The sequence below is a fragment of the Manis javanica genome, chromosome 11 (assembly GCF_040802235.1).
Source record: "Manis javanica isolate MJ-LG chromosome 11, MJ_LKY, whole genome shotgun sequence".
In the NCBI taxonomy this organism is placed as follows: domain Eukaryota; kingdom Metazoa; phylum Chordata; class Mammalia; order Pholidota; family Manidae; genus Manis; species Manis javanica.
In genome coordinates, this window is record NC_133166.1 from 20,949,396 (window position 1) to 20,971,554 (window position 22,159).

Below are 22,159 nucleotides of genomic sequence, written 5' to 3' on the forward strand. Positions count from 1 at the left end.
CATAGTGCAGTCAGAGGGAATCGCAAGTACACAAGTCTGGAGTAAAGAAAGAGTATGAGGAAAGTTCAAGATCACTAGAACATAAAACTGCAAACGGAGAATGGTGGGTTGTCCTGCTAAATCTAACCCTTCAAAGCCATTGTTTTTCTCCCAGTTAGACTTAGCCAGATTTCTCATTGTAGCACTTTCATGTTAGGCAGAACCCCCAAAGTGGATTTACCTAAAGTTACAGTATATCAAGAACAGGTTACATCTCCATTAACCAAATAAAGCGAAATTAGTTTTCTTTGCCAAGCTATAACAATTTGGAGTGCAAATTAATGGGTTGAGCCATCATTCTTTACCCCTAGTGGATAAGAATTATTTGACCCCTTCTCTAGGGAATACAACTTGATGTATTCCTAGAATCTAAGACTGTCCAAGTTGAAGGAAATCTTAATACAGTTCAGTGCTTCTCATTTTATATGCATGAGACTTGAGGCTCCAGGAGTTAGAGTGATGTGTTTTCAGTAGCTCAGATTTGCTGTGCAGCACACTGCTGCTTTGCCCTACGCTACAGTGGCCAGTTAACTTGTGCTCTCTGAGGATGTTCATCAAGTTCCTCATGACATGGGAAGATATTTTGCCAGCTGTGGAGAGTGTAGGGAACATATAGTGAGCAATACCTGGTCTCAGCTTTTAGATAAGTCCCAGTCTAAATAAGAGCAAGTATGCTCACAAATGCTAGACAGTATGTAAAGAGTTCAGTGTCACCAGCAGTGTGCACAAGGAACTGGGACACTAATGACTCCTCCTGAAAATTTGCCTTCCTTGGTTTCTTTAGCAAATTGAAAACTAAGAACTTTGTTCATGTTTGGTAGAGACAGCCATGGATATTCAGTGTAGGGAATGAAGCCTGTGCAAAACAAGAACTCGTGGAGTGGTAGGGGCCTATTTGTCCCTAGCCACTTTCATGTCAGTAATGAGGAACAAGAAGCAGTAAATCTGAGAACATAGGTCATCGCCTGGTAGCTTGTTCATCCAAGAAGGGGTCTTCTCAGGCGTTAATGGCAGCCTCCATTATGAGCCTAAGCCTAAGTTCATTTTGTACCCTGTGCTCATTTTCCAGGGTGTTGTCTTTTGTGATTTGTGTCACTTACATTCTTAATTAAATGTATTTGTATGAAATAGAAAATTGGGGGAATACAGACAAATGTAAATGGGAAAACACAAATCCCCCCTAATTCCAAGGGTGGTGTTCTTTCAGATGATTTTCAAGACCCACTGCCCTGAAGAAAATCACTGAGACATGGTAACATAGGGAGACGAACAAGTGTTCTTTATATTTAAGGGGTGTTTTCATTTGCCAATATCAAGAGGACAAAACCCAACCCTGCCAGCTTTTCCCTGATGTGCAAAAGGGGAATTCATTATAGTGAAAGCAGGCTGAGGTTACCAGTCTCTCTCTCTCCCTCATTATCTGTCTTCACTGTTGGTTTTGGAATCACTGAACCCCCCACCCCCCACCCCACCCCATCCCCTGAATCAGCTTCTCTCTATGCAACCTCTGATCTCAGTGGCAGGACATGCCAGCCACACTGCCCAGCTCTTCTCTTTCCCCTACAGATGAGGAGAGGGTAATTGGCTTTGCTTCGGTGGACCTCTCCCCACTTCTCTCTGGCTTCCAGTTTGTCTGTGGCTGGTACAACATCACAGACTTCAGTGGAGAGTGCCAAGGGCAGATTAAAGTTGCTATCTCCCCTCTGGAGAGTTTGATGCACTTTAAAGAAGAAAGACAATCAAGACGTGGGGTGGAGACCTCAGGATCACTGGTATGTATCCTGATTCACATCCTTAACCAATAAGGTTCCACTCAGCAAATCCTATAAGGTGATCCTTTAACATGCCTTTTATACTTTCCAGATTACAGGACACATTGTATATTTGTGTCTTACAACTTAAGGGTGTTTTTGAGGTGACAAAAATGTACGTAGTGGTAATGGATGCACAATTCTGGATATACTGAAAACCACTAAATGGAACACTTTCAAAGGGTGAACTTTATAATACATGAATTCTATCTGTTTTTAAATAAGATAAGCTTAGTTGCAGTGTGGAATCTGAAACATTAATTGAACTAAAAAACTCTTTTAGATTAAAATCGTTGCTCTATCATTTTAAAACAGAGAATGGAAAGAGGGAAATTATCAACAATAATAGGTATAGACAACTCTTTCAGGGAGGAAAGGAAAATTTTCCAGACTGTCCCAGATAGAGGAGCTCTATCAGACTATTGTTTTCATCTCTTCAGTCATGCTTGGCCCAGAGACTGTAAGAACAGGCATCAGTAAACACTGAATGAATGCATAAATGAGCAAATGACAAAGAGTTAAACAGTCCCTATATAGGAAGGTCTTTTCATCACATCAACCCTGGTAGTCATGAGGCAAGAAATATCCAGGCCAGATTATCCTCACATATGAAGCGAATGTAACATGGTGTCCATCCAAGAGTTCACAACTAGCTGGAGAAACAAGAGCATATAGATAAAGCAACAAAAAAATCTGATGACATAGTCTTTAAAATGGAAATAATAATAGTACCTACCTCATCAGATTATCATGAAGTTTAAATGAGAAAATGGTGTAAATTGCTTAGTACACTGTTCAACACATAGAAAATACTCAGTAAATTATATTTATACACATACAATAAATGTTACAAATTCATTTTACTGCTTTGTTCCAAATGGACTTTGGTGACAAATACACTATTTTTCTCATTGTTTCTACAGATCCCAACATATAGTACCTTTTCCTTCCCTGCTTCTGATGTATATGCTGCATTCCCAAGTTGCATTGTAAAACAGAACACAGAACTTGCTCACACCTCATCAAAGGAATTTGATTTCTTCTCTCCTGGGAGGTGAGTGATTTCTTAATGATGGGAAGAAATGGAGTCAAAGAATTGGAAGTGTGAGAACTGGCTTGTCATTTCTCTCTTTCCTTTATTAAAGGTAGAGAAGCTAGAGATTGGGATTGAGCTTTGTTGATCTATCATAACCCTGGGAACCCCAGGATCCTATGAAAACAAAATTTTTATAAAATAGGAACTTGAACTTTCACTGCTATCAAAAAGATAGCTTTGGTGCAAAGGATACTTTTCGCTTTTCCTTAGAGGACTTTAGCCTTTATCCCTAAAACCCATTATCAGTTGTGTGGAATCAAATGATCTTTCCCCTCCCAAACTTGTGAGCTGGGTTATTTTGTAAAAAGTACCTGGCCCATCCTTTTCACCAAGTCAGTCGTGGATATGCATCCGGTTCTCAGGGCTGGAGCACAGCCCATCCTGTCAAAGGGCAGAGTCTCAGAATAGGACTGCTTCCTCCCACCTCACTCCCTTCCAGGCCCCAGCACCACCGGCATCCCTGTGCCTCCACCACACCTTCTGATGTCTAACTCTCCACCTTGGGGAGAAGGCAAGGAATCATTCTCTCTAGCAGCCACTACGGCAGCAGCAGTTACTGACTAGCATCTGTATTCTGAGAAAGACACTCACTATTACTGCTAAGCCACTCAGAGGCCCATTTCAGTGCTACGTAGCTTTCTACCTGAAAGCTTTCCTACCACATAAAGAGAGCCACTGCCCTCTGCATAAAGGGAGCCTGTGTGTCTGTCAAATCCTCAATCCCAAGTTGAGATAGCTTCTCTGTAATTTATTTTATGGGTGTTACCTTGACCGCAGCCAGTCAGCAAGACATATGGGTAGGAGAAGGGGACTGATACAAGGAAAAAAGTATAAAAATCAATGGTGAGGCTACTATTTAGTGATTGTAAAAGCTAAAAGTTCAGTAGTTTGCTTTTTGCCTACATAGAAATGTCCCTGTTCCCACTTCAAAAGGGTCATACCAAAATGACATAGTCTAATCCAGCCAGCCAGCCAAGGATAGCCAAATTGTGGTGTATTTACACAGTACAATACCCTCAAAAATAAAAAAGAAAGGCAAGATTGATATACACCAAAATGAATCTTAACTATGTTTAGAGAAACTAGACAAAAAAGAGTATACTTTCGATTCCATTAATACAGATTCTAGAAAATGCACATTAATTGACTTCACCCACTTGTGGAGTATAAAAACAAAACAGAACAAGGAACAAAATAGCAGCAGACTCACAGACTCTGAGAAAGGACTAGTGGTTGCCAAAGGGGAGGTGTTAGAAAGGGTGGTGGGGAAGGAGAAGGGGATAAGGGGCACTATAATTTGCAATCACAGTATAGGTAGGTTATGGGGAAGGCAGTACAGCCTGGAGAAGACAAGTAATGACTATAGCATCTTACAGGGCTGATAGACAGTGACTGCAGTGGGGTTGGGGGGTGGGGACATGATAATATGGGTGAATGTTGAAACCACAATATTGTTCTTGTGAAACCTTCATAAGATTGTTTAATTAAAAAAAAGAAAAGAAGAAAATCCACATTAATCTATAGTGACAGAAAGCAAATTAGTTGTTGCCTAGGGACAAGGCAGAAAGAATGGAGCAAGGACAGAATTGATAGGACAGGAAGAAACATCTGGGTGATGAATATGTTCATTATCTTGATGTGGTAATGATTTCCTTACATGTACACATATGTCAACAATTCCTCATATTGTACCCTTTGAATGTCTGAAGTTGATTATATACTGGTTATACCTCAGTAAAGTAGGACTTCTCAAACATTGCCACTTCAGAACCCCTTTATACTCTTAAACTTATTGATGACCTCAGAGGTTTGTTTATATAGGTTATATCTATCAAATTGTACCACATTAAAAATTTTAACTGAGAAACTTTTAAAACATAATATATAAAATCAGTTGTGTGTCTGTATATCAGCAACAAATAATCCAAAATAAAATTGAAAAACAATACCATTTATAATAGCATCAAAGATAATAAAATAATTAAAAAATATAACAAAAGAAATATAAAACTTACTCTCTGAGAAATACAAACACATTGTTGAAAAAAATTAAACAAGGTCTAAATAAATGGAAAAACATCTAATTTTCATGGATTGGAAGACTCAATATTGTTAACATGATAGAACCGCCCAAATTGATCTACAGATTCAACACACTTCCTATCCCAATTCCTGCTGGATTCCTCATGCAAATAGGCAAACTAGTCCTAAAATTCATATGGAAATTCAAAGAATACAGAATAGGTGAAACAATATTGAAAAATAAGAACAAAATTCACATTTTCAAGACTTCCTACAAAGCTGCTGTAAACACAGTGTACTACTTGGTAGAAGGATAGAAATATAGACCAATGAAATAGAATTGACAATTCAAAAGTAAACCCATGTGCCAAGGATGCCAAGATGTCATACGTGCTGAGATGGTTTAATGAAGAAAGAATTACCTTTTCAACAAATGGTTGCCAGGTAACTGGATATCTGCATGCAAAAGATTAAAGCTGGACCCCTTTCTCATACCATATACAAAAACTAATTCCAAATGGATCATATACCTAAATGTAAGAGCTATATAACTATAAAATTTAGAAGAAAACATAAGAATAAATCATTGTAACCTTGGGTTAGTCAATGATTCCTTAAATATGACACCAAAAGCAGAAGTAACAAAAGTAAATAAATTGGATCAATCAAAATTAAGAACTTCAGTGCTACAAGCGATACCATCCAGAAAGTGAAAAGACAACCACAGAATGGCAGAAAATATTGCAAATCATATTTTGCAATACAAGGGACTTGTATCCAGAGTATATAAAGGTTTCTTATAACTCAATAATGAAAAGCAAATAACCAAATAAAAATGGGCAAATGATCTGAATAGACATATCACCAAAGATGTACAGATGGTCAATAAGCACATGAAAAGATGCTTGATGTCATTAGCCCTCAAGGAAATGTAAATAAAAACCATAATGATATGCTACTTCACATCTAGTAAAATGGCTATCATGAAGAAGACAAATATCTCAAGTGTTGGGGAGGATGTGGAGAAATTAGAACCCAGATACATGGCTGATGGGATTTTAAAATGGTGCAGATGCTTTGGAAAACAGTTTGGCAATTCCATAAAATATTTAACCATATGATACAATAATTCAATTCCTAAGTATATAGCCAAAAGAAATGAAAACATTTGTCCACACAAAAACATGTACACAAATGTTTAGCAGATTATTCCTAATAATCAAAAACACAGACAACTCAAATGCCTATCAATTGATGACTAGATAAACAAAATACAGTTTATCTGTATAATGGAAAGTTACTCAGCCATGAAAAGGGATGGAGTTCTGATATATCTACAACATACATGAAACTTCTTTAAAATTATGCTAATGGAAGAAGCCAGTCACGAAAGACCACATATTATATGATTCCATTTATATAAACTATCCAGATTGGGCAAATCTATAAAAGTTGGAAAGTAATGGTTCCCTGGGGCTGGGAGGTTGGGTGGGTAGGAGTAGGAGAAAATGTGGAGTGATTGCTGATGGGAATGGGGTTTCTTTTTGAGGTGATGAAAATGTTCTAAAATTGATTGTGGTAGCAATTGCACAGCTCTATGAATGTATTAAAAATCATTGAATTGTATACTATGTAAGGATGAATTGTGAATTCTGTCTCAGTGAGGCTGTTATTTAAAGAAGGCACTTGCTGGAGTCAAGTTCTTGGGTACCATGCTAAGGAATTTGAGATTTGTTCTATAGATAGAAAAGAGAAGCCAACAGCATTCTTCAGTGAACTAGAACAAGTAATTCTAAAATTTATATGAACCCACAAAAGACGCCAAATAGCCAAAGAAATCCTGAAAAAGAAGAATAAAGCTGGGGCGATTACGCTCTCCAACTTCACGCTCTACTACAAAGCCACAGTAATCAAGACAATTTGGTACTGGCACAAGAACAGACCCATAGACCAATGGAACAGACTAGAGAGCCCAGATATAAAACCCAAGCATATATGGTCAATTACTATACTATAAAGGAGCCATGGACATACAATGGGGAAATGACAGCCTCTTCAACAACTGGTGTTGGCAAAACTGGACAGCTACACGCAAGAGAATGAAACTGGATTATTGTCCAAACCCATACACAAAAGTAAACTCAAAATGGATCAAAGACTTGAATGTAAGTCATGAAACCATAAAACTCTTAGAAGAAAACATAGGCAAAAATCTCTTGAATATAAACATGAGCAACTTTTTCCTGAACGCATCTCCTCGGACAAGGGAAACAAAAACAAAAATGAATACATGGGACTACATCAAGCTAAAAAGCTTCTGTACAGCAAAGGACACCATCAGCAGAACAAAAAGGCACCCTACAGTATGGGAGAATATATTTGTAAACGATATATCCGACAAGGGGTTAACATCCAAAATATATAAAGAACTTACACACCTCAACACCCAAAAAGCAAATAACCCGATTACAAAATAGGTGGAGGATATGAACAGATATTTCTCCAAAGAAGAAATTCAGATGGCCAACAGGCACATGAAAAGATGCTCCACATCGCTAATTATCAGGGAAATGCAAATTGAAATCACAATGGTTATCACCTCACACCAGTTAGGAAGGCCATCATCGAAAAGACTAGGAAAAACAAATGCTGGTGAGGATGTGGAAAAAATGGAACCCTCCTACACTGCTGGTGGGAATGTAAACTAGTTCAACCATTGTGGAAAGCAATATGGAGGTGTCTCAAAAAACTAAAAATAGAAATATTATTTGACCCGGGAATTCCACTCCTAGGAATTTACCCAAAGAAAGCAAGATCCCAGATTCAAAAAGACATGTGCACCCCTATGTTTATTACAACACTATTTACAATAGCCAAGAAATGTAAGCAACCTAAGTGTCCATTAGTAGGTGAATGGATAAAGAAGAGGTGGTACATATGCACAATGGAATATTATTAAGCCATAAGAGTGACATGGATAGAGCTAAAGGGTATTATGCTCAGTGAAATAAGTCAGGCAGAAAAAGACAAATACCAAATAATTTCCCTCACTTGTGGAGTATAACGAAGCAAAACTGAAGAAACAAAATAGCAGCAGACACACAGACTCCAAGAAGGGGCTAGCAGTTACCAAAGGGGAGGGGTGGGGGAGGGAGAAGAGGATTGAGGGGTATTATGATTGGTTCACATGGTGTGTTGGGGTCATGGGGAAGACAATGTAGCACAGAGAAGACAAGTAATGACTCTGTGGCATCTTATCACATTGATGAACAGTGACTGTAATGGGGTATGGGGCGGCGACTTGATAATATGGGTTAATGTAGTAACCACATTGTTTTTCTTGTGAAACCTTCATAAGAGTGTATATCAATGATACCTAAATAAAAAAAGAGAGAGAGAAGCCAAAACTAGAAAGGAATGTTAGTGATTATAAACAGGTCAGTGTATGTTGAATGCTTAGAAAAGTGCTTGGCACATAATATAATAAGGACTCCCTAAACACTGTTGTTCTTGTTAACTTCAGATCTGTGGTTTTAAAAAATCACTCAGACTAAAATGTGGAGAGTTTGTTAAAGGGACATGGGTAATACTGAAGGCAAGATTATTTGGGAGATGGCTGTAATCCAAACAAGAGTTAATGAAGTGAGAATGTGGTAATGGGGACAGATTTGAAAAACCATTTCAGAAGAGTGATTTATTGTCACTAGTAGTTTTCTCATTGCCCCTTTATTTACTTATTTATTTTGGGAATTTATTTTGCCCCCATTTACTTCTGACAGAAGTGGTACTGCAAGAAGCCAGGCATCACGCCATGAGGAACATGTGCAGAACATCCGCCGATTTCATGAATCCCTGCAGCATGGGGAGGCAGTCGGGCCAGACGATAACAGACTGACCACATCGCCCTTGTCCTCCCATCCTTCCATTCTGACTTCTCTCAGGTGAGACCCTCTACTGAGAAAAGACATGGAAAATCCTGTGGAGTACAAGGTGAATAAGCAGTGGCAGCCTGCGGTCCTGCTTTGTATCAGATCCCACACTCTGGAAGGTTTATACGGACTCTTGTGCATGTTAGTGTTGCGTTGGACTCTGGAGCCTCACAGGATTCCTCATGGATGCGTCTGTCTCAGCGTGGGGCCTTCCAGTCCTTCAGGGGCTCTATTACTGATCCACCTGTTAGTATAGAAACTAGGTTATTCACCAAGCTTAATAGCCTCACATCTACTTGACAATTTACAAAGCCTCTCTCTGCTTGCCGTCTTTATCCCCACAACCCCACAGTTCTTCCAAGCCAGCATCTGTCCTGTTAATGCTTCCCTGTCTCTAGTTTAGTCATCACCTGAGCCAGAGAAGCACTGTGAGAACTGAAAGGGCCATTACAGATTATTGGGCAGCCAATGGACTATCTAGTAAAAAGTGCCGTGCAGTGGAAAGGACTTGTCTTCAGTGTCTAATAGGCTTGACTTCCAGTTCCAGCTCTGCCATTCCCAGTGGAGGAGATAACCATGTTGCTAGATGATTATAATGACGTATGATAGGAGCTGCAGGTTTCCTGGCCAAGGGTAGATGGAGGAAGAATGACATTCTAGGTTGGTCATGGAAGGATTTAAAGAAGGCATGTTTGAACTGGTCGTTTGAAAGTCAACAAATGTTGTGGGGGCATTAGGAACAGAAAAAACGTGCTGAGGCCCAGAGCCATACAACTGCAAGCTTAGGGAGACACCAGCAGTGCGGTTAGGGTAAAGCTGCACGTAGGACGTAAAGGAGCAGGGCAAGTTCTGTAGGGGTCAAATCTTGAAGGGCCTCGAATGTCAGGCTAAGAGTTTGGACTTTTAGCCAATGATTCTCAAGTGTAAAGCAATGGGGAGGGGAAGAAGAGAGTGTGTAAAGTTTGTGGGAAAAGGTTTTATATTTGGAAAAAAATAACCTATTGGTTTCATAAAGCAAGCTCAGAAAAGACTGGGAAAATATTTATGATTGGTGGGACATGGGTTAAAAGGGATTGAATAGTCATGCTCTAGACTGTGGGAAACTGATCAGGCTTACAGAAGTAATATGTTCAGGTTGTCATGTAAGATTCTCAGCTGGAGACTGGATGCTGAGTAAAACCATTGTTGGTGTGGCTGCGTTTTATTGGGTCATTCACATAACGTATTTGAGGATCCACTAAGAAAAGAAAAAAACCTCTCCTACCTAGAACAGTTTCTCTCAGCTGCAGCACTGCTGACATCTGGGCCAGAGATGTTGCTGTGGAGGCATGTCCTGTGTACTGTAGGTCATCTGGCAGCATCCCTGGCCTCTGTCCACTAGACGCCAGGGCTGGCACCCCTCCCCAAGTGTGACAACCAAAAATATCTCCGAAGGCCCCAAATCACCAGGGTAAAACTACTACCCTAGGGCATTTAGTGTGTATCAGAATCACGTAAAGGGCTTGTTAGAGCAGTGATGGGGGGGACCCACTTACACAGTTCCTGATCTCAGTCTGGACTTGGGCCTAAGATTCTGTATTTCCAACAAGTTCTCAGGCATTGCTAATGCTGCCAGTTCTAGAACCAGGTTTTGAGAACCACTGCTATATATAAATTCTCTACTAAATGAGATGAAACAATTTTGCATTATTTCCTTGGGTTCTGAGAGCCCTAAAACAGTGTTTCTTTTCATTTGAGTCACAGCAATCCTATGAAGCCTGCCAGGCAAAATCAATAAACCTTACTCACAGATGAGAAAAATTGTGGCTTGGCATTAATAGGTTCTGCACCCAGAACCTCTGACAAAGCCAGTTGGGTTTGCATATTTTCCAGAGGTTCACCAAGCTTACATTTGTTTGCATATTCCTGCAACAGGTACTTATCTATGTGGCATAGATAACACACCTAAGTAAATCCACTGTGATTTGATAGTTATGGCTTCTAATGACAGAATGAAAATCACCCTTTCCTCTTATTTAATTTGGCTTTGACTCTAAGACATGCAGACTATTCTTAACAAAAAGGTAGAAGGGGTTTGGTTTACTTCACGAGTATTTAGTATCTATGTTGTGCCAACTGTACCAGGCACATTGAGTGTACTCAAGAAATAGAGAAGATTAAGATATTATCTTCTGTTACCAGATGCTCATGGCCTAGTTAGAGAAGCTTAACTAACATGCAGTGAGAAAACTAAGGGAAAAATCTAAGGCAGAAAGTTGATGGAGATGCCAGTAGGGAAAGAGTTTAAGGAAGATGTGGTCCAGTGATTGGGTGGGATGACTTTGAAAAGGAGAAATATGAGCACCTCAGCAGTTTAATGGAATAGGGACAGTACAGGGGAGTTAGCTTCAGCTCAGTTTCCAGCATTCAGAGGTATGAAGCAGGAATAAACTCAGCTGGGCAGGGCTGATCTATGATCACAGAAAAATCACAAGACATGCAGCCCCAAATTCTGAGTAGCTGCATACTGCTATTTACCCCGTATGAATCACTTAAATTCTCTGATCCTCACATTCTTTATCTATAAAACAATAATTACAGACCTACTCTGGTTGGTGAGCAATAAACAAGATAATGCATTTGAAAGCATAAACCATGAAATCTTTTGCAACTGAAAGTAGTAGCAGTTGGTGTGATTTCTCATTAGACAATGGTAGGAATGAATGTGGCTCCATTAAAGGTTTTTGAACAGATTCTTTAAGTCATTTATTCATGTCTGTTTAACGATTCAGTGTTTGTTTATTTTGTGCCAAGCACTATGCTGGTGCAATAGGTACAGAGGGATCAGCACAGCGCTCACGGCAACGGCACCTCAGGAGGAATAGATGAGAAACAAACACGTGGTGTGATGGAAGAGCACAGAAGGAACCATGGAACACTGAGGAGGAGCCCTTAGGCCAATTTAGAGGCTCGGGGTAGACTTGCTGAGAGATCCCTTGCTTCAACAATCAGGAATGGTTTTGTGGTAGCACAGGTCAGCGTTAGCCCAGAGAAAGGCCTTATTGTGTCAGAGAAAGAGGATTGTGTTAAGAATAGTTTCCTATAAGAAGGTGAGGTTTTTGCTAGACATTAGCAGAGGAATTGCATTAACCAGACAGAAGGGGGCGAAAGTTGTCCCTGGCAACAGGATTATAGGCAGATGAAGGATGAGTTGGAGGATGAGAGAGAGCCCTAGTATTAATAGAACAAGAGAGAGGTATTAAGGTCCTAGCTCAAGTGGTAGAATGTCAGGGGAACATAAGAGATGCTTGTAATCTCAGTGAATGACCCTTTGTCCTCTTTCCCCTTCTTTTTTTACAGAAGGAATATGAATGAGCTAGATCAGATCCAGCGGTACTTCAGCCAGAAGCTCACCAAGCCTTTAGTTCCCCTCAGTCCCCAGACTCATACCATCTTGCAGTGCCAGGAGACCCAGAGGGACCATCTGGGGCTGGGAGCCAGCAGCCTAGACTCCGAGAGCCAGTGCATCCTGGAGAAATCCAATAACCTGGTGTTACAAGTCAGCTCATTAATCACGGGTATGGCTCAGGGACCCTCTTGTTGAGGAGTTATGGTCACTGGTGCCTATTCAGAAAACACTTGAATATCTGCCTTCAGACAAGCGCCTATGACAATAGAGAACAGCAACTTTTGCTGTCCTGCTTACTTACTGACTGTCTCTTGTGAAGGGAGACACCGCAGCGTAGCACAGGGAACATGCACAGGACTGAGAGGCAGGAGAGCCGGCTCAGGGCCTTGGTCGGTTTCTGGCACAGATGTAAGTACTTGACTCAGCATACCCTCCCCTTCTTGAGGTTCTCCAGCCAAAAAAAGAGGGGGATGGATTTAACGAATTCTTCAGTAGCAACTCTGAACTTGTGCCACTCATTTTCAGAAAAAATCAACTGCAAATGTATTCTCTTTCTCAGAGCACATTAGTCTGCATTTTTAGCAAGTACCATAGATGATTCTGAATGTTGGTGGTACATACTGAGGAGCTTTTAAAAATTCAGATGCCCAGGCTGTACTATATATAGATCAGTTGCATCAGGATCTTTTGAGGGTGGGATCCAGACATCAGTATCTTTCATACAACCAAGTAATTCCACTGTGCAACCCAGAGACCACTCTGTAACAAGTATTTTTCCAAATTTTCCTGAGCATAAGAATGGGGTACTTACTTTGAAATACAGATTCCTGGGTCCTACTGCACCCTATTGAGTCAGAGAACAGGGTTAATGTGTGCAAACGTACATATATCAAGAACACTTTGGGGAATATTGAGAAAACAATTAGATCAGCACCTTTAGCCCTCACTTGAAGTCCTTTTTCCTGAAGCAAAATGTAATGTGTACATTGTACACAATGATAAATGAATTCAGTGTTCTCTGTTTCAAGTAGGAAAAGCCACCGTGACTGATACTAGGTACAAACCTCCTTCCTACCCTCATTTCCCAGATACCTAACCTGTTGGTTGCCAGGGCCCCAGAGGTATACTCTGCATGTGGCTTCTGGCTTCTACTTCCTTGGAAATATTCAGTCATTCACTGACAACCAATTATGCCAGGCACTATTGTGTTACTAGTTCCAGGAGGATACATTAGTGGGCAAGACAGGCATTGCCTCTGCTTTCACAAAGCAAACATTCCGTAGTCAACCAAGGAAACTGTCCCCCAGAAGGAAAGCGTCAGAACAGAACCAAGGGAGGCTTGTCTGGAGAAGAGGTGGAGTAGCCAGGAATCCCTTTAGGGAACTGTATTGAAAGAGGAGAGAGAAGGAGGATTGATGTTGGAGAGCCTTAAGGCCAAGCTTGGACATTTAATCTTTATCCTTGAAGAAAGTAGAGTTCTAACCAAGAGAACGACAGAATGAATTGATTTTCACAAGAAGAAGATGAATTTTGGGAGGGAGGGATGAATGTTTCAAGGAAACCCGTTTGAACAAACAGCCTCTGCCTCCATCATATCTCTACACCTTTGAGGAAGTCATTAGGTAAATACAGGTAAAGCTTGAGAGTGAGTTACTGAGTTGGGGTTCATGTCTGCCAAATGTATGTGCCAGGTCCTTTGCTGGGCCCTGAAAATGCAACATGAATCAGACAGTCTCTGACTTTGAGAAGCCCACAAAATGATGAGAAAAACATGCAGACAGTTATACAGTAGCATATTCTTAAGTACTTTCTTGTAGAACAAAGCCATATAGCCATCCCATCCAGCTGGTACATCTGGGAAGGCTTCCTGGAGGAGATGCAGTGGAACAGGTCCTTAAAGGATGGGCTGGTTTGTAAAAGCAGAAAGACTGCTCCAAGACAAAGGTAGTTCAGGCCGAAAGATCAGAATCAAGTAAGTCTGCTCCCTGTTTCCTGTTCGTATTTGCGGGCAGGGATGTTCCACTTTCATACATCTACTAACTCCCCCCTGAGACCTGAAAATTGTTAATGTATTAAACTCAGCCAGCACCTCCTGTAGGCTGAGCACTCCACTAGGTGTAACCTTACACCCCAGGAGTCAAATTTACCTTCCAATTCCTAATTTTCTCTTCTCAGATAATCATGAAAGCAAATCATTTACTAGGCCTATTTATTATTTTATTCCCTCCCATTTCACCCCAAAAGCAATTTGAAGTGACTACAGCTTCATTTATTTAAGTATATATATATATATACTTAATACTTATATATATACATATATATATATGCCACACAGTATATGTCCATTTATCTCATGTATTCTTCACCATAACCCTGTGAAAAGAGTAGTGTTAATCACATTATAAGATAAACAGGCACAGAGAGGATAGTTTGCTCATGACCACAGAGTTGACAAGTGACTGTAGAGATTTGAACCTGAGACTGACCAGCTCCAAAAGCCTCTGCTCTTTGCAACATCCCACACTGCCTACATTTTCTCCATAAACCTCCCCTGCCTTGCCATTTAGGTGATAATTCCTTGCTTTTATTTTCCAAATAAAATAGATCTGATAACTGTCATCAAATAGGTAAATGAGTAGATTCTCATTTTGGTTTTTAATATAGGTAATTACTGAAGTAAGTGGAAGCATGAATATGCCCACTAGGACTCCCAGTTCCCAAGAATTCCTGAATATGAGCAAATTGTCTCTGAAAGTGTTTCCACAGATGGAAGCACTACTATAAATAGATTAGATAGTGGTCCTCTAATATTAGAATTAAGTGCTAAAAATTGTACTGCCTTGATACAGTTTCACTGACTCTTGGGTAGATTAACTATCTTTACGATTTGTTGAAAGTCTGGTTGCAAGAAAATATCTAAAGCTGGGGGCTAGTATCGGCAAGTTGAGTGGTCTGTGGCCCTACCTTATAGTAAGAGTGGTTTCTCTTGCTGTTTAGATCTGCAGAATATCACCAGGAATTCTCAAGCATCTTTGAGTTCTCACCTAGCCAAGAGTAGAAACAGAGATGTCACCACTCTACCCAGTGATCAGGACACAGTGGCCATGCAAGAACAAAGCACAACTCCAGACCTGCCATTGGCAAGAGCTCCAGATGAGAGCAGAAACTCCCTGCCTCCTCCTCCTCTTGAAGAGACTTCAGCTGGAAGAGGAATGCTCCATGATTTCCGGGGGTACACAGTGCCCATTACAAGGATGCAGAGCATTGAGGACCCTGCGGTAGGCCCAGCCTACAGTGATGAGGACTATGAAGAAGACATCATTGAGCCCAGGACCCTCAATGAGATCACCACCATGACAGACAAAACCAGTCCTTGGTCCAGTTTCATGTCAGACACAAGTGAGATCATCAGCCTTCAGCCTGAAGAAGTACAGAGGGAAGGCCCCTCTTGTCCTCTGACAGAGCCTTTCCCCAGAGAGGACCTCAAGGTCAGAAGTGGCCTTCTGTCCAGCCCAGAAAGGGCTGTCAACCGCCACCTGCCAAGGCCGGACTCTCCTAGCCAAAGTCTTGTTCTCTGTGAGGACGAATCCTCAAAGGCCAGGGCTGGAGAGCCTGCCTCAGCAGGCCCTCAGCTCATCTCCCATGTGACACTCTCAGGAGCCCAGAAGAGCAACGCCTTTGTTGGACTGATCTCACCAAAAGCAGATCAGAACCAGGAGCCCAGGCCAGAGGCTAAGGCTGAGAATGAAGCTGTCTCCAGTGAGCTGAGTGACTCTGCTGATAGCTTTGAGAATCTCCCTCTACACCTAGCCTCCCTGAGCAGAAGGGAAAACAGTAAGGGGCCACCCGTCGGCTGCCCTGACATCAGGCAGAACAAGGGCACCTCTGGATCAGAGGTGTCCACAAGGCAGAGCCTCCTGTATCCTTTGCTGTTTCCCTCACCTAGCCCCTTACACCATCTCTAGGCATTTTGGACACTGGTGCTTAGGCCTGCCTAGTAAGTTTGAGCTTGAGCCGTGGCCATCCTCATGGGATGCACTGAGAGGCCTGGAAAGTGCTTTCAGAAGACTCGCCTGCACTGCCAAAGTGCTCGGCTCCCGTTAACACCAGCCTGCTGAAGCTCAGTGCTCTGAACCGGGTGCAGATGCTGGGAGCATGGTCATTAGCCTAGCCTAACCCGATTTGTCTGTTCAGTCTAGCAGGTATTTTACCCCTGAAGGCAAGGCTGTGGATGTAAGGAATGAGAGCATCACTCTCAGTTGGAATAGAAGTGGAGGGTTTGAGAGAAGGGAGAGAAAGACTGCTACCACTGACTGAGCACTCTACTCAGGCGCTTTATGCGCATTTTTCATTCAGTCATTGCCAAGCCTTTCAGGGCGAGATCATCCTATTTTGCATGTGGGGAAACAGGCTCAAAGTTATAGTGACTTGCCTAATGCTTAATTTTTTTTTTTTAAAGGCAAGTGATGGCAACAAGGAGAGGGGAAGTGGGCACAGGTGAAATGGATTTTCCCAAGTCCCCCAGTTTGGCAGTGTTAATGGGGAGAAGGAGCACCTGACATGCCCTCTCTTCCCCTTTGAAATGCAGGTGGACGTGTTGGGGGAAAAGAATCCACCCGGCACCATCAGCAGCCCTCACATCTGTTGCCTCACTAGAGATCTTTCTCTACTGCAATCAGGGCACCTGACTTCCACCCTTCTAGACCCAGCTTCTCAAAAGTTGTACAACATCAGGCATATAGTTTAACCTTTCTGCGCCTCTGTTTCTTCAGCTATAAACTAGAGGCAGTAATTCCTTACCCACCAGACTCCCCAGGTAGGTCTGGGACCTGTCTTTCTCTGCATCCCCTGGACTTTGTAAAGAGAAGTGACTGGTAAATGTACTTTGAACTGAACATATAGTTGAGCTCAGAACGTATGGCCTATGGAGGAGCAGTCACATGTGTCAGGTTCTAAGGTTACTGCTTTAGTTTGGACCTTTCCAACTATCCATTCTTTTAAAAAATGAGTACTGGCAGGCCCTGTGCTGCATACTGAGGACAGGTTCGAATCAGATCTTGCCCTGAGAAGCGACTTCTCTGAGGAAGAAGGCAGGTAATGACAGAAACCATAAACAGGCAATGGCAGGCGACTGTTCTAAGTTCTTGATGAGACGTGGACAGAATGCTAGGGAGCAAGAGGAGGAGACCTACCGTCACACTGCTCGGGGGCAGCCCAGTAAGCGAGGCAGTGGGACTGGGCCTCAAAGATGAATAGGCATTCTGTAGGCAGAGACGGGAGAAAGTTCTAGACACAGCAAACTGTGTGCAGAGGAATGGCCATGTGAAAGAGCCTGGCCTGCAGGCAGCAGCAGTTCACTGTAGCTAGAGCCCAGGGATAAGTGGGATGGTGAGAGGTAAGGCAGGGCCAGATCTTAAGGAGCTTTTATGCCTGGCTAAGGTACATGGACTGTGTCCTGTAAGTAAATTAAACTTCAGTTTCCTTATCTTTAAAATGGAGGTAGTAGTAATAGTTCTTTTGTGGGGTGGTTGTAAAAAAGTTAAATAATGATGAAAACTACCTAGTATAGTGCCTGGTACATAAATACTGTTCAGTAAATGTTAAGCAAGAGTGTGATTGGTCAGATCTACATATTTAAAAAGTCCCAGTAGGTGGTAGATGGTGTAGATCAGGAGACCAGGTAGGAAAGTAGTGAGGTAACCTCTCTGCCTGAGAAGCTCAGGGGGAAACTGAGAATCTTGTCAGGCTAAATGATCTCACATCAGCCCGTGTTGCTAACTGTACTCTGGACTTTAAGGAGTTATCAGTGGGCTGAGATTAGGAGAAGGCTTCCTGGAGGAGGTGAGATTGAACTGGCCCATGAAGAAAATACAAACTATGATTTGTTAGGAGTGGGCAAGCCTTCCAGGCAAAAGGAAAATGCTTGAGCTAAAAATTCTGTGGGCAGGAAAAAGTTGGGGAAAAAACTAATGGAAGAGATGCAGATCAGTGGAGGTGCTGGTCTGGCAAGAGGAATAGTTCTAGTATTTGTGTCCCTTAACTACCCTGTAGCCCAGAGCCCATTGTGGTGCCCAACTTCTTTCTGCCTCCCCAGCAACTGGAGGCTTCCCTGCAGTTGCTCTCACTCTCCACAGCTTTGCCACCACCGGCAACAACAGACCAGGTAAGAGAACAGCTGGTCAACCTCCCTCTCCTATAATCATAGACTCTTCTGTCAAAGTGTGTGCAGAAAGCAGAACTTCCCCTTCCTGGAAAGGTGCAGCAGGGGTCACTCTCTAAGCTTGTTCTGAGCACATTCTGGAGGCCCAGGAGCTCAGGAAAAGTGGGGAGGAGCAAATGTGTTTGAGAGCAGGGCATCATCAGCTACATGTGGAAGAGCAGTGCAGGAGCATAAAAACAGGTCTCAGCTAAGACAGGCATGCTGCCTGCTATGAGAGCTGCAGCCAATCCAAGGGGGCGTAAGTGGCAGACGCTCAGACAGGAGTGCAATCTCAGGAAACTGTGATGTCTGAGTACGGTTCATGGAGAGTAACATCACTGGTATACCTACTTGGTGTTGACAACACACCTCTTAACTGTTCATCATTCAGCTGAGTGAGGTGGTTAGAACCCTGGTACATACCCCAGCTTTCCTCCTCTCTGCCTTGGCACAACACCTGACCTGTGTTGCAGGTGGTAAGAAAATAACTAGTTTTCTAATTCAGCATATATTTATTGAGTACCTACCCTGTATCAGGCATTGTGCTAGATGCTAAGCATACAGTAATAAGATAAATTCTTTGTCTTCATGGAGCATGGATTGTAAACGAAAAATAAAATATTTACAGATTGCGATGAGTACTAGGTGTACTGATAAAGAACACAGTCTCTCTAAGGAGGTAATACTTAAGCTGAAAGGTAGTGATCATATCATGGTGGTACTTGCCAGGCACCAGGCACTGTTCAGAGCACGTTATATTAACTCATTTAATTCAGCAGTCTGATGAGGTACATACTTTATCCCTATTTTAAGATCAAGAAACTGAGGTACAAAGAGGTTAAGTATCTTTTCTCACACAGGTAATAAATGGTAGAGCCAAAACTGGAATGCAAACAGTCTGGTTTAAAATTCTGTTTCTAACTGCTTAGAAGGAACCAGCCATGTGTAGAACTTGAGGACTATTCCTGGCCAAGAACAGCACATACCAAGGCCCTGAGGCTGAAAGAGCTTGGCATGATCTAGATCCTGACACAAAGCCAGTGGCACTGGAACATAGACTGACATAATGAGGTTGAAGGGCCCAGATCATATAGGACATGTAAACCCTGGGAAAGAGTTTAGATTTTATTCTAAATGCAAGGGTATCCATAGAAGTGTGTTCGTAGGAGAGTGAGATCTGATCTAAATTTTAAAGAATTCACCGAGGGTGCTGAATGGAGAATGGGTTGTCTTTTGGATTTGGCAACGTGATGGTCATTGGTGATCTTGAAAGAGTTAATTGCTGTGATGTAGTGGAGGAAAGTGCTGTAAAGTACTACGGTGTGTCAAGCACTGTTCTAGATACTCATTGTACATTTTAAACAAGATAATTTCAGAGAAAAGTATGTTATAAACAAAATATACTAGCTTATTATGATAGCTAACCCCTATTTAACACTTACTATGCACTAAACATATTCTAAGTACTTTACATGTGTAAAATAATTATCTCAACAACCCAGTAAGATGGAATAGTGTTGAGTGAGACATCCCTGCGGAAAAACACTGGATCTGTTACTAAGTAGCTAAGTGATCTCCGGCAATTGTCTTGACCTTTCTGAGTCTCAGTTTCCTTATAAGTAACATCAGGCTAATGTAATTCTTGCCTAATAGGATGATGGCAAGAATTACCCTAGAGGGAAAATGCAGACACTGTTAATTCTCTTTCCCTCTTCCCCTCCCAGCCAAGTGGGTGAAGTGTCAGTGAGTCATGCCCCACTGGAAGGGGGTCTGTGAGCCTCTCGGTCCCAGCTGTCTGTCACCTCCCACTGCCTGGCAGAAGGCTGTTGCTGCTTTTGTGTTTATGTCTTGGTGATGTGCCGGCTCTTGGGTGAGGGGCGGGGGGAGCCCACTGTCTTTGATCTATTAACATAAGATACAAAGTACGGGAGAGGGACAAATAAGAATTTTCACTTCAATTAAAGAGCAAGGCTAGTTTTGAGGAGAGAACAGTCTCAGACCCTTTTCAGTATTTTTCTTTCTTGCCCACAGCCAGACTGTTGTTTGTTTGCTGCTCTCAGGGCCGCCTTCCTCACTCTGGGTCCTAGTTAGGCTGATCAGCTGTCACAGTTTACCCAGAACCCCCCTCCCGTTTTTCAGCGCTGAAAGTACCACAGCCCAGGAACCTTGGGAAGTTGGCCGTCCTCACTAGCCTCACTCACTGCTTGGTGTGTTTGTACTGCGTACTTCCTCAGTTTAATGCTCTTGGCTGGTGGCCAGCCAGTGCTGGGTAACCTGGGAATCAAATCAAGGATGTGATTAAGGCATTAGTAAGTAGAGGCACCAAAAATTAAGAGAAAAAGATTTTTAAGAATTATGTACTTTCTAAAGCATTGAAATTAGTCACCATGGGATAAGTCAGAACTGATTAACTTCCTTATACTTAGGGATTTATTTTAAACTTAATTGTGAATTATTTCTGGGTAAGGGCAACATAATTTCATCAGCTTAAGTCTCAAAAGTGGCCTCACTTTGAAGAATTTAATACAAAAAAATAGTCTTCTATTTTACACATACTTACTATTTCTAGTGTTCTTCATTCCTTCTTCACATCCTGGTTTTGGCCTATGACCATTTCCCTGCATCATGAAGAAATTCTTTTAGAATTTCATGTAGTATAGACCTAAAAAATATTTTGCCTTCATTTTTGAAAGATTTACACTGGGCATAGAATTCTAACTTACGTTTTGTTTGTTTTAGCATTTTAGAACTATCATTCCATACTCTACTGACTTCCATTGTTTCTGATTAGAAGCAGCCATCATTCTTACAGTTGTGGCCCTGAATGTAATGTGACCTTTAGTCTGTGTCACTTTAAGATTTCTCTTTGATTTTATTTGACTCCAAGGTTCATAGTAGCAGAGGCAGGGATAAAATAGAGGAAGAAGAGCACCTGTGTCTATTCACTAGTACTAATAATGTTTTAGTTATTAGGTTTAGTTCTGTTGACCCTAAAAAACAAAGAGCCATTTATTTTACCAGAAAAATTAGTTTATTTAGGAATAGCAGAGAAATTGCAATTTGGGACAAGGAAATTTTGGCAAACCATAGACAAGTCCAGAGAACAGAAGAGAGGCGCTTGCTTTTATAGGGAAAAGTGGGGAGCTGGGAGGGGCTTTTTCACTGATTTCTCATTGGCTAGGCTGTTGCTGGACAAACAGAAATCCTTCCTTCTTCCCAGTGCGATATGGAAAGTAAACTGCTTCCAGTTGGGGAATGACAGGTATTCTTACTTCACATGGCAATGCATGAGACTGCCCCCTTCACGGCCTCCAAACTCCATTTTAAATGAAGTTTCCTTTATTTTCACAGTTCTTAGTTTGGGTTATGGGTTTACAGACGTTCATTTTTATTGTGCTTCATAGTTTACATATGTTACATAGATTCTTTGGTATGTTATACAATGAAATCACAAAATTGTAATTAAAACTTTGAGTAACCTAACAGTGACAAAATGCAGACACCAACTCCTTCCATAAATTTGGTTGTGAATATGGAGCAGGGAAACAGGATAGAGGCTGCAGTAGCATATGAAACTAAGGTTTTGTTTTTTTTAATGGCTACAGCTTTCTGTATGCTAATTCAGTGATTCAGTAGGGAAACGGTGAAGGGCAAGAGGCAGGAGAGGGAGAGAAT

General features: G+C 41.7%; 1 protein-coding gene across 4 annotated transcripts in view; it reads left to right on the forward strand.

The window, feature by feature from the left end:
* Positions 1–22,159, forward strand: part of C2CD3 (C2 domain containing 3 centriole elongation regulator) — a 147,895-nt gene that overhangs the window by 115,472 nt on the left and 10,264 nt on the right. For all 4 annotated transcript variants that reach the window (XM_037026238.2, XM_037026237.2, XM_037026239.2 and 1 more), the window contains 6 exons: positions 1,606–1,811; positions 2,774–2,904; positions 8,748–8,909; positions 12,237–12,454; positions 15,283–16,204; positions 18,337–18,448. In XM_037026238.2, the coding sequence (XP_036882133.2) occupies positions 1,606–1,811; positions 2,774–2,904; positions 8,748–8,909; positions 12,237–12,454; positions 15,283–16,204; positions 18,337–18,448 (1,751 nt within the window). The remainder of the gene's footprint in view (positions 1–1,605; positions 1,812–2,773; positions 2,905–8,747; positions 8,910–12,236; positions 12,455–15,282; positions 16,205–18,336; positions 18,449–22,159) is intronic.